The following is a 13105-nucleotide window of genomic DNA, read 5'->3' on the forward strand; positions in this document are numbered from 1 at the left end:
TCATGCTTGACAAAGGGGTTTTACTCCCCGAAACGTTGCATCGCACTCCGAATTGAAATAAATTTTTGAAGATTTCTCACAGTCCTGTGTGCCGTTGGAATTCCTTTGCTGTACTTCATTTGTAATTAGCCTATGGAGGGATCGCTCCACCCCCAGCCCAGTCTGACTGAAATAACTCAAGAAGATAATTTAATGGTGTCAGAGGGTCGCCGTTACGAAGGTTTGCTGGGCTGGCAGCAGCTTTGGGGAGCTTTTAGTTGCTTATATTTCGCATGCAGATTCTTTTCACTGATACCGACATGTTCCTATTTTTATAGGAACGTGTTAGTATAACTTTAAGATGGCCATACATATGGAGATCTGCTCGTTTGGCGAGGTCACCAAATGAGCGAATCTCTCCCCGATATGCCCACCTTGAGGTGGATCGGGCTGATCCGTTCATGGAGCCTAGGGCCCAACGATTGGATAATGAGGAGAAAACGGGTGGTCTGATCAATGACCGCATCAATGCAATGCAGTCCTTAATCCGATAGGATTTTTATAGAAGGAAAGATTAAAACTAAGTAAGCTTTATCAGAAGGTTCTATATAAATACACCAGTAACCCCTCAAAGTACTGCTGCTCTGAGTCCTCTGTGAAAAGAAACACAGCATTTCTTTCCTTCTATTGTGTACTCATGGGCTTCTGTATCAGACTTCCTGTTTTCAGCTTTAACCTCCAGGGCTAGGGCTTGAGCATGCTCAGTTTGCTCCTCTCTCCCCCTCCCTGCTGTAATCTGAGTCTGAGTGAGCAGGGAGAGTCTCAGGCCCGGAAGTGATGTCAGACCAAGCTAATATGGCAGCTGCTGTCATAAACAAACAGAGCGTGTCTAGAGCTGATTACTCCGGTATGGAAAAGCATTCTAAAGAATAAAAACGGGTTATAGCTCGCACTGTTGGGGGCTAATCTGTTGTCAATATATTGCCTTGGTAGCTTTCCTTCTCCTTTAAGCCCGGCCGATCGACATCTGCCCGACTTTTATCCAGATTATAAACAGGGAAGCCCAGAGGGCCCCATACACTGAGCAATAAACTGCTGACTTAATCTGTCAGCAGTTTATACTGTATCTGCCCTTGTACGGGGGATTTAAGATTATCCAAATTATAATAGTACAAAGGCTCCATCTCTCTAACTACCGTCCCTTGTAAAGACGCATACAATTTAAGGGGAGGGATGGTTATAATATATATATTTTGTCCTCTGGGCAGGCCACCAAGTGGTGGTTTTTGCCATATTTGATGGGGTCTGCTCATTGCTCACGCTTGAAGTCAGGCTTAATTAGTAGCACATCCTGGTCTTGTTCAATGACGTGATAAATGGTGCGGCAAGAAAACAAAATCAGTTGCCTGTGACAACATAGGAAAAATAAATCTCTTTCTCGTTTTTTCCCCAATGTCAGCATTGGCAGCTGGGAAATAACAGAGGGAACCAAGGTCCTATCTGTTGCAGGAAAGGAACCACTTGACTTGCTAAATCTGCCCCCCCCCCCCCTCAAGCAAACAGATCCCGTCAGCTAAAATTGCTCATTAAAGAAGTAGGTGCAGGAGAAATGCACTTTCCAAATTGAATGCTAGATTTACAGTCCGTTTAATACCAGCGACCTCTCGCTCGGTAATGTTCAGTTCGAGTCATCAGCTGTCCCTTCGGGTCTTTTATCACTGCTTTTGTCAAGCGATCTATTTAATTGAAAGAAGTTAATTGAATGAAAATGATCAACTAAGCTTGTATTAATATTGCTAATGGAACTTTCTTCTTGGCCATGTTTGGAGAAAGATGTCACGCTAGACTTTGGGAAGGACCCATTAATGCCTGCACTTAACCTGATGGGCTAATTAAGCAATGCTTATTCATTCTACAAGTCTACAATAGCCTCTATCCAACCCATTCTGTCTGATTTTACAACACATTTCACTTCCGAGCCCGGAGCTGCACGAACATTAGCAGAAGAGAGACTAAACGATAATGTTTTGATAGCGGCAAATGCAGCACTAATGTGATCTAATAAGCTGAGCTTTGCCGACGCCTCTTCACTCGGGGGTTTCATTTAAAATTCTTATATAAAGTGGCAAATCACTTAGTTAATGCATCTACTTAAAGGAGAAAAGAAGGGGAGAAGGGTGCAAGATCTTTAATTCACTCGCACATGGCACAGAAATCATAATGGTGCAAAGCAAGTTTGTATAAAAGGGCACATGTGAAATAAATTCCTTGGGTTTAGTCTTCCTTAAACGGGTATAAGGGCATACAGTAGTTTATTGCTTGCCCTGAACATCCCTGCTGTGTGGATAGGGATGCATAGAATCCAGGATTCGGTTCGGAATTCGGCATTTTTCAGCAGGATTCGGATTCGGTCAAATCCTTCTGCCCATCCGAATCCTAATTTGCATGTGCAAATTAGGGGTGGGGAGGGAAATTGCGTGACTTTTTGTCACAAAACAAGGAAGTAAAAAATGTTTTTCCCTTTCCACCCCTAATTTGCCTATGCAGAATCGGATTCGGAATTAGGCCGAATCTTTCGCGAAGGATTCGTGGGTTCGGCCGAATCCAAAATTGTGGATTCGGTGCATCCCTAATATTTGAATTCATATATCTGGGTGGGAACTGCCTCTGCTGATTCCATCATCATAGGTATTGACCTAGTAGTCAAACTCTTGTGTTTTATTGATGGCTGTAGAAAATGCCTCAGCAGAGGCAAGAGATATTGTACCCTCCCATCTGTACCCTCATCTTCAGATTTTGGTTTGTCCCATTCAGGGTGGCAGGTGATTTTATCCATCTCTCTTCTCCTTCCTTGACTGGAGCAAGGATTATGTGCTTCCATTAGTCCAATGACTGAAATAAACTTATAGGGATTCTGTTATGATGTAGTTTTTATTTCTAAATTACACTGTTTACACTGCAAATAATTCACTCTATAATATAAAATTTCATTCCTGAACCAACAAGTGTATTTTTTAGTTGTAATATTGGTGTGTAGGTGCATCTCAGGCCATTTTGCCTGGTCATGTGCTTTCAGAAAGAGCCAACACTTTAGGATGGAACTGCTTTCTGGCAGGCTGTTGTTTTTCCTACTCAACTCAATGAATGTGTCACAGTGGGACCTGGATTTTACTATTGAGTGCTATTCTTGGATCAACCAGGCAGCTGTTACCCTGTTTTAGGGAGCTGCTATCTGGTTACCTTCCCATTGTTCTTTTGTTTGGCTGCTGGGGGAAGGGAGGTGGGTGATATCACTCCAACTTGCAGTACAGCAGTAAAGAGTGACTGAAGTTTATCAGAACACAAGCCACATGACTGGGGGCAGCTGGGAAACTCACAATATGTCTAACCCCATGTCAGATTTCAAAATGAAATATAAAAAATAAAAACAGGTTGCTCTTTTGAGAAATGGATTTCAGTGCAGAATTCTCCTGGAGCAACACTGTTAACTGATGCAAATTGAAATTTTTTGTTCCCATGACAGTAACCCTTTAAAGGAGAACTGAACCCCCCCCCCACTAATAAAAACCCCTACCCAGTACCCTACATAATCCCCCCCTTCCTGCTCTCACCCTGCATTCGGATTTCTTCAGGTCCTCTTCCTTTCCTTCGGAACTTCTGACAATTTTGTGGAAATAATTTTCTCATAAGCCTTTAAACTCACTGAAACATCCCACCTTTTGGGTGTAGGTTGCTATGTCATAAGTTAAGGTGGGTTAGTTAGGGATTGTCTCCTCTAGCAGGTCTCTGTATGGAAGTGAAGGAGATGATGGAGACACAAGCTTGGGTGGAGGAGTAGAAGAGACTTCCCTGACAGTATGGCTTGGGTTCACTGATAAAATCTGCTTTTAATTTGCAAAAATGTTTTTCTTCCACTTAAAGGGCTCTCTTTATCCTATCTAAAAACATAGTGTTATTGTATGTATATGTATAATATGGATATATATATATCTATGCATTTATTTTGTACTCTTGTTTAATAGAGAACAATAGCAGCAATTCGCTTCCAGCCCTCTCATTTTAGCTTGTCTTCTTTTTTTTTTTTTTTTTTTATAGGTGATCACCAATCTGGTTAAAATGCTGAAGTCTCGGGACACAAGGAGAAACTTCTGCCCTTTAAATCACTGGCTGTCTGAACAAGAGAACATTAAAGCTGATAAGGTAGGTCTTCAGCTGAGAGGGTAATTCATCTATAAATTATCCTTTAGTATGATGTAGAGATTGATATTCTAAGACAATTTGCAATTGCTTTTCTTTTTTGTTATTTGTGTTTTTTCGAGTTATTTAGCTTTTTTATTCAGCAGCTGTATAGTTTGCAATTGCAATAGGAGACTGGAATATGAATAGGAGAGGGGCCTGCATAGAAAAATGAGTAATAAAAAGTAGCAATAACAATACATTTGTAGCTTTACAGAGCATTTGTTTTTAGATGGGGTCAGTGACCCCCATTTTAAAGGTGGAACGAGTCATAAGAAAAAGGCAAATCATTCAAAAACTATAAAAAAATAAAATAATGAAGGCCAAATGAAAAGTTGCTTGGAATTAGCCATTCTGTAGCAAACTTAACGGTGAACCACTCCTTTAAAAATTATTTTGCAGTGATTTTAAAGGTATTTGGAAATGTTATTTATTTTCATGTCTTCCCCTGCACTAATGGTTCTGACTGGTTCTGAATGTAGCAAATCCATCTCTTCTCCAGCCAAGGCTTCAATTTGCACAACATGAGGACGAATGCAAGGTATTGTGAGAATCGGCGCCTTGGCTGGCTTTTGCTACATTGTTTCAAGACTCAGGATAAGCAGTGCAAATACGGCTTTCAGAATCAGTTGCTTTTAGAAACGACTTAAAAATTCACTAAAATTTGAATTCCATTCATGCTTATTATAAATAATGTATAATTATACTATTTGGATGGAGCTCCCCTTAATGGAGATTGAAAGCTAGCGAAGCAGTTTATTGCCAATACAATAGTGCAAGCTATTTATTCTGCAGAATGCTTTACTATACCTGATTAAACAGCTCTAGAAGCTCTCTCTGTTTGTTTAGGATAGCAGCTGCCATATTAGCTTGGTGTGACATCACTTCCAGTCTGAGTCTCTCCCTACTCACTCATAGCTCTGGGCACAGATTACAGCAAGGAGGGGAGGAGGGAGAGGAGCAAACTGAGCATGCTCAAGCCCTGGATGTTTAAGCTGAAAACAGGAAGTCTGATATAGAAGCCCATGAGTACACAATAGAAGGAAAGAAATGTGGTGTTTCTTTTAACACAGGATTTAGAGCAGCATTACTTTGAGGGTTTACTGGTGTATTTATATAGACCTTTCTGATAAAGCTTACTTAATTTTAACCTTTCTTACTCCTTTAAGTTGTGTTGTTTCCAGTGTCATGACAATGTGATCCGTTCCATGATGCACCTCCTAATCAAAATACATAACAAGATGCCCTTTTTGTTGTTCCAGGTTACCCAACTTTATGTGCCGTCAGCCAGACACGTGTGGAGAGTGAGGAGAATGGGCAGAATAGGACCATTACAGTCTACATTAGATGGTAAGATTTGCTTCAGGTTGCATTGTATATTTTCCATGTTGGGCTCATTATTGCTTTATGAGCACAATTTAATTGGTATAAAGACTTTCTGCTAATGGCACAGTGATTGCATGAATGCATTATGCACGGGAAACACTCTGATTGCCAGCTAAACTTATACCAGCGTTACACCATCACATTTCATTCGTTCTATTGACTTTCAAAGAGGTTGTTCACCTATAAATTAATTTTAGTATGATGTAGAGAGTAATATTCTGAGACAATGTGCAATTGGTTTTTATAATTGTGGTTTTTCAGTTATTTAGCTTTTTATTCAGCAGCTCTCCAGTTTGCAATTTCAGCAATCTGGTTGCTAGGGTCCAAATTACCCTGAATAGGAAGATGAGTAATAAAAAGTAGCAATAACAATACATTTGTAGCCTTACAGAGAAATTGTTTTCTAGATGGGGTCAGTGACACCCCATTTGGTAGTTGGAAAGAGTCAGAAGAAGGCAAATAATTAAAAAAAAAACAACTTTAAAATATAAATAATGAAGACCCAATCAAATCAGCAGGTCGCATTTACCGGTCTCATATTTAAAAGCATGCATATTATTGGTGTCATGTGTTGCTGCATCTGAGCAAACTCATTGCATTTTTATTACATGTGGGGTTTACAATCTTAAATAAAATCTCACCTTGAACCAGGGCAGTCAGTATATATCCATAGTTACTAATACTACCACTAATCTTTCGGCAGAGTGTGTCCATTACCACTCATCTGTATGGGCATGGCACACAATAAGGGCCAAAAGTACATGGACACATTCCTGTCCAACATCTCATTCCCAAACCAAGAGGATTCACATGATGTTGGTCCTCTCTTTGCTGCTGAGGCTTTTCAATAGATGTTGGAACATTATTGGTGGGATTTGCTTCCATTCATATGTAAAGGGTGGGCACTGATGTTGGAGATCAGTCCTGGTTCACAATCATTCTTCCAATTCATCCCACTGATGTTCACTTGGGTGCAGGGCAATCATGTCCACCCACTCCTATTTTTGCAAACCCATTTCTGCATGGACAAGGGATTATTGACCTATTGAAGCAGGACAGGGCCTTACACATGTACATATTCCATTACGTATTCTGTATGAACCACATACATTCTCTTCTGCTATTTTCCATAGACGAAAATGGAATGTCACCTCCTACTGTTTACAAATAGACTGCATTGTTCTTTTAAAGTCTTTAAAAAAATTCTCCACGAAGGCTAGGTGAGTTCCCATACATACAAGCAGGGCCACCATTAGGGGGGCACAGGGGGTACTGTTGTACCGGGCCTCCCTTGAAAGCGACGAAGCAGTGCCGAACTCTGGAAGAGCAAAAGTCACGAAAAGCTGAACTCCGGAAGAGCCGAAGAGCCAAAGTCCCGAAGAGCCAAAGTCCCGAAGAGCCAAAGTCCCGAAGAGCCAAAGTCCCGAAGAGCCAAAGTCCCGAAGCGATGTAGTCCCGAAGAGCCAAAGTCCCGAAGCGATGTAGTCCCAAAGGGCCGAAGTTGAAGTCCAGATGCCACGAAAGGAGCCGAAGTTGAAGTCCCGTTGCCACGAAAGAAGCCGAAGTTGAAGTCCCGAAGCCACGAAAGGAGCCGAAGTTGAAGTCCAGATGCCACAAAAGGAGCCAAAGTTGAAGTCCAGATGCCACAAAAGGAGCCGAAGTTGAAGTCCCGATGCCACGAAAGGAGCCGAAGTTGAAGTCCCGAAGCCACGAAAGGAGCCGAAGTTGAAGTCCGGAAGCCACGAAAGGAACCGAAGTTGAAGTCCTGAAACCACAAGTTCAGTTCTACTGAACACCAAATGTGTGTTTATTATTTTATTTAACCACTGCCCACAAATGTCTTATTTTAATACTCTATAGGCCCCTGCCGCCAATGTTTTTTTAAAAAAAATATTCTCTGGATCTGGGGGGGGGGGCCCAGATGGGTCAGAAAATGTTGTTGTACGGGGCCCCGTGATTTCTAATGGCGGCCCTGCATACAAGCTAAATGGCTTCCTGCTTATGAGCACATAGGTGGGAGATAAAACCAACTCATGCCCATGATATATTTCCCTTTAACCAATCTCTAATAGTATTCATTACACTGGAACACACACAGAATTTTTTTTCTGTAAATTCATTGGCCGTACAAACCGCATTACTTTTAATGAATATTTAAGAACTTTCAGTTAACAGCTTTGTATGTTTCAGTAGTTACAATAAACCAAAGTCTCATCATTTCGCTGCGAGCCAGCGTTCTCCTCGGCAATTAGCTGGGATGGATTGAGCCAATTAGGGGGAAAAGCATCACATCTGCTTTTATTTGTTTGCGATCCCTCATTCACCCTAAATAGCATACCTCTGGCTCTAAATGCTAAGCGTATTGACATCTTCTGGCCATAATTCTCCCCAGAAATTGAAATCTTGATAGAGAAATGTAGATAAACGTGACTAATTGGGCAGAATAATTGAGCTTGAGTACTTGGATAGCGTTTTACCTTTGCTGTACACGCAGTTTTCTATTAAACGGCTTTTAACCCTTACATTAAGGCTGCTTACATTGACATCGTAATGGAAAGTGTCTACAAGATAAGAATGCCTATAAATAAAGCCTTAATTGAAGAAAATGTGATGCGAGCGTTTCCCTTCCGTTCCTTTCTGCACTGCTGGTGCCATACAGCAGAACTCAGCCCTGCTTGCTGGTCTGTTCGCTACATTCTTTCAAAAGTCAGAACCAGCAGGGCAGAGAATAGAAAGGGAGAGGCAGTTAAATTTAGAAAGAAGTGGATAGTGAAAATCACTTGCTGCACTGGCAAGTGGCTGTAGGAGGGAATCGTGCAGTTGTCAGCAGAGACTCGCTATGTCCAGTCACCTTGAGACAAGCAGTTTGCCATTCTACGCTCAGACGTCCTCATGTGGAGCCCGAGACTGGAGTGTCAACCTCCCATGGAGGTGCCTTCCTGCCTCTGCTCATAGGCCTGTTGCTAGATCCCCAATATATCTCTGGTGCTCCATTTAACCCAGCATTTAAAATGTGGTATGTTGCCCTTTAAAGGGAAACGATCGTGAAAATGAAAATTTAATATTAGATTCCTCATACTGAAGTAAGAAACTTTCTAAATATTTTTTTTGCATTGTTTCTGAAAACAAACACGTTTATCTTCACTATCCCTCTCTCAGCATCTGTTTCTCTTCATTCTGTCTTCATGCAGCAGTTGGGTGTCAGATGACTGATCCAATATATCTTATAAGTGGGGCTTCCTTTCCTAGCAAATGTATTAGAGCTCTCTCAAATAACTGATTCCAGTACAAACAAAATCTAACAAAATAACTGCCTTTTGCACAAATCCTGCATGTAGAGAGACATGATGTCTGGTGATTTTAATAGAGTGAGCTCGAATACATCTTCTAGGCAAAAGGAACCCCCCTATAAGATATATTGGATCTAACTGTCAATGAATATCTGACACTCAACTCCTACATGAAGAGAGAATGAAAAGAAACATATGCTGAGAGAGGAATAGTGAATATAAACTTTATTATTTCAGAAACAGTACAGAATTTTTCATTGATTGTATTTAGAAACTTTCTTATTTCAGTATGCTGAAGCTTATATTAAATTAATCATGCACCCTTTCTTCTTTCGCTTTTTAAAACATTCTTACTGTATTTCGGATATATATCAGCATGTTACAACCAAAAAGTAGCTTCATCTCCTTAGAGCTCAAAAAAAATCTAATTTGTAAGACTTATAAACTGGGACTGTGGAAATTCAATTTAGCAATACTTTTACATACATATTTTTAATGCAATTTCTAGTACTAATAAGATGTCATGGTAAATGTATATTTATCTGATGGGTTGGCAAGCTCCCATTAATAATTCTAAATCCAATGGCATCTGTAAATTGGGTGACTATTCAGACGGGTCTATAGCTATGAACCACAGTTTGGCAGACGTGATTGGGGGTTCCAGCCTTGGGATGAGGACTGGGGTAAATGCTTATCTGCAGCTTGGGATAAAAACCTGGAACTATAGCATGAGTGAGTGGTTTTAACCCCGAATTGGGGAATCCATAGTGGAAGTCATTGTTCCCTTATCTGTCTGCAACCACTGTATGATATAATCATTTCTATATTACTTCTCCATTTACTTAATGGAGAACATCTGGGATGGTGTCCCTCCTGCCAACCGAAAGGGTCACCAGTTGAAATCTGCAGCCGTTAGATATAGAACTGTATTAACAGATACTTTTTTTTTATTTTTATTTAGTTGGCCTGGAGCCTGCCCCATTGTCTGTATCTGAAGAGAGGCAGTTGGCGATATTGACGGAACTCCCCTTTGTGGTTCCCTTTGAAGAAAGAGTAAAGGTAAGTGGCTGACGGTAAAGATAGGGCTGACCTACAATCAAATGCGGGCGATGCTCAACTATAACTCACCGCCTGTTGTAGCGTCGGGTGCAAGCTGCTGGTCCCCCTGCCTGGGACCCACGTATATCTCCAAGAAACACATGCTGCAGCACTCCAAATCCTGTGACAGTGGTGTATTGTGCCAACAAACTAGGCAACGTTTTGGGCCAACGCCCTTACTCAAGCTTAAGACTTGAGAAAGGCCGTTGGCCCGAAACGTTGTCCTAGTTTGTTGGCACAATAAACCACTGTCACAGGATTTGGAGTGCTGCAATTTATGTTTCTTGGAGATAGGGCTGACCTACGGCACCCAAAGCTTCAGTCCCCACCTTGCACTGGAGTTTTTATCCGGTGTGAGGTGCAGACCACAGCCAGACCATTTTTCCAGGTGGCAAAAGGACATGCTCTTGCACCCTTAGGGGCATGTTTATTAACATTGGAGACAATCATCACCAGTAGTTGCCCATAGCAACCAATCAGATCTGTTCAAATCTAATTGCTGATTGGTTGCTATGGGCAGCATCGTCGGTGATGTTTGTCTCCAGTGTTGATAAATATTCCCTGTATGTTTTGCATTCTTCCCCCAATCTGTTTTACATGACCCCTTATATTGGTTTTCTCTTGCTTTATTGGCTCGGACACATTTACAAGGACTATTTCAATCTGTCTTCTAGATCTTCCAAAGACTCATCTATGCTGACAAACAGGAAGTCCAGGGGGATGGACCATTTATTGATGGAATCAATGTCACCATTAGGAGAAATTATATCTATGAAGATGCTTATGACAAGCTGTCTCCTGAGAATGGTCAGCATTGAGTTCATTGTGTGTCTAACACACAGCTACATAAGTTCCTGTTCAAAAATCTGCCCTTATGTCGTTGCTTCAGCAAGTTCTTCTCTTCTTTTTCAGAGCCCGATCTCAAAAAGCGTTTCCGTGTTCACTTGCTGAACACACACGGCCTGGACGAGGCTGGGATTGACGGAGGAGGCATATTTCGGGAGTTCTTGAATGAGCTTCTCAAATCTGGCTTTAACCCTAACCAAGGCTTTTTCAAGACCACTAACGAAGGACTTCTGTACCCCAATCCCGCTGCTCATATGCTTGTTAGCGACTCCTTTGCTAGACATTACTACTTCCTGGGGAGAATGCTGGGAAAGGTAAGGATGATAAAGTGTGAGTTTAAAATGTGCTTGAACCAGAGGCACACACAGAAGTAGCGTACAGAGTGAAAAGACACTGGTATGGATTGGGTGTAGGTCCTACAATGGCAACATTTTGCAGGTTAAGGTATTGTGGGTTAGGGTCAGGTTCAAGTTGAGTTTTTGCATGGCCCGTCTTCCATATGATCTGATCTTTGACCCCATAGGTTATCAAATCAGACAAACATCACCCCATTTGGCAACCTAACCAAATGAGCGGCAAAAGTCACATTGTGACCACCTAAATCCCTTTTTTTAGTACATTAAAACGCTAAGGGTGTATTGTGTACTCATGGGCTTCTGTATCAGACTTCCAGTTTTCAGCATAAACTTCCAGGGTTAGGGCTTGAGCATGCTCAGTTTGCTCCCCCCCACCCCCCGCTGTAATCTGAGCCCAGAGCTATGAGTGAGCAGGGAGAGAGTCAGGCAGGAAGTGATGTCACAACAAGCTAATGTGGCAGCTGCTATCCTAAACAAACAGAGAGAGCTTCTAGAGCTGTTTACTCAGGTATGGTAAAGCATTCTGCAGAATTAATTTAGTGTTATAGCTTGCACTATAGTGGCTAATCTATTGGCAATAAAATGCTTCTGTATCTTTCCTTCTCCTTTAAACAAAAATATCCTTACAAGCAGACCATTTCACATAGTGTCTGGCAGACTTGAAAAAAACCATAAAACCTCTTCCCTTTAATTGATATAAAATGAAAGAAATTTGCTTGATTTTTATGAAGGCTGATCAACAATGGTCCGAGCCCAAGTTCTTTACGAGTTCTTTTTATAGGCAGTTGGACTTCTAAAAGAACACAGGCAGAAACATCTCATTCCATTGCAGATGAGCTCATAATTTTAATGCAGTCGCAATGATAAATAGTTTAGCAAGATTTAATAGTCGAAAGAATTGTGTTTTGAATTGATTTGGTTTTTCGAATCTACATTTAATCCATAAGTGGGCTCCTGAGCATTATATATGAGTTGAGGCGTCGTCGTGCCAAATATCTATGGGAAATAGATTCAAACAGTGAGAACCAAAAGATAATTAAAATGAGTTCAGAAATATGAATTTCGTCTCAGCAAGATCTAGTCATCTTTGATATAGTGCGAAGCTAATGGTTATCGCTTGGAGCTGCGGGTATATTAGGTGCAATCACATCTGGAAGGAATTCTAATTTACGCGTTCATTATAATCCCAAGTACAAAATGAACATCTTATTTTGCCATAGAATATTATGAATTGGAACAAAAGAAAAATTTATACTCAGAAACTTAACTTCTACTGGAATCTGCTCCTTTGGACACACAAAAAGGTCTCCACGTGAGTGTAGCTTTGACCACCCACGGGATGAGAATGAAGATCCAAACCCGTAAAGGACAACTAAACCCTAAAAGAATGTGACTAAATATGCCATATTTTCTATACTGAACTTATTGCACCAGGCTAAAGTTTCAGCTTGTCAATAGCAGCAATGATCCAGCCCAAGGCAACCAAAGCCCTTTAGCAGTAAAGATCTGTGTCTCCAAAGATGCCCCAGTAGCTCCCCATCTTCTTTTCTGCTTATTCACTGCACATGCTCTGTGCTGCTGACACTTACTGAGCTTAGGGACCCACTCACAATATACAGTACACATAGAATAGAGATGTCACAGTATAAGGCTGATTAGTAATTAATACAGATAATTACTACATGGCAGCACAGAAACCAGTGCAATTAGCATCAGAATTTAAAGGAAAACTATACCCCCCAAACAATGTAGGTCCCTATTAAAAGATACTGAGTAAAACAGCTCATGTGTAAAACCCTGCTTCATGTAAATTAACCATTATCATAATAATATACTTTTTTACTAGTATGTGCCATTGGGTAATCATAAATAGAAAATTGCCATTTTAAAAAATAAGGGCCGCCCCCTGAGATC

The 13105-nt window shown here is 41.0% G+C and overlaps 1 protein-coding gene across 1 annotated transcript in view; it reads left to right on the top strand.

The window, feature by feature from the left end:
- The window catches only part of ube3c.L (ubiquitin protein ligase E3C L homeolog), a 93836-nt gene that overhangs the window by 57182 nt on the left and 23549 nt on the right, over window positions 1-13105 (top strand). The window contains exons 15-19 of the mRNA XM_018267145.2: window positions 4075-4179; window positions 5478-5565; window positions 9853-9950; window positions 10664-10796; window positions 10902-11149. Of these exons, the coding sequence (XP_018122634.1) occupies window positions 4075-4179; window positions 5478-5565; window positions 9853-9950; window positions 10664-10796; window positions 10902-11149 (672 nt within the window). The remainder of the gene's footprint in view (window positions 1-4074; window positions 4180-5477; window positions 5566-9852; window positions 9951-10663; window positions 10797-10901; window positions 11150-13105) is intronic.

This window comes from Xenopus laevis, chromosome 6L (assembly GCF_017654675.1).
Source record: "Xenopus laevis strain J_2021 chromosome 6L, Xenopus_laevis_v10.1, whole genome shotgun sequence".
Lineage (NCBI taxonomy): Eukaryota > Metazoa > Chordata > Amphibia > Anura > Pipidae > Xenopus > Xenopus laevis.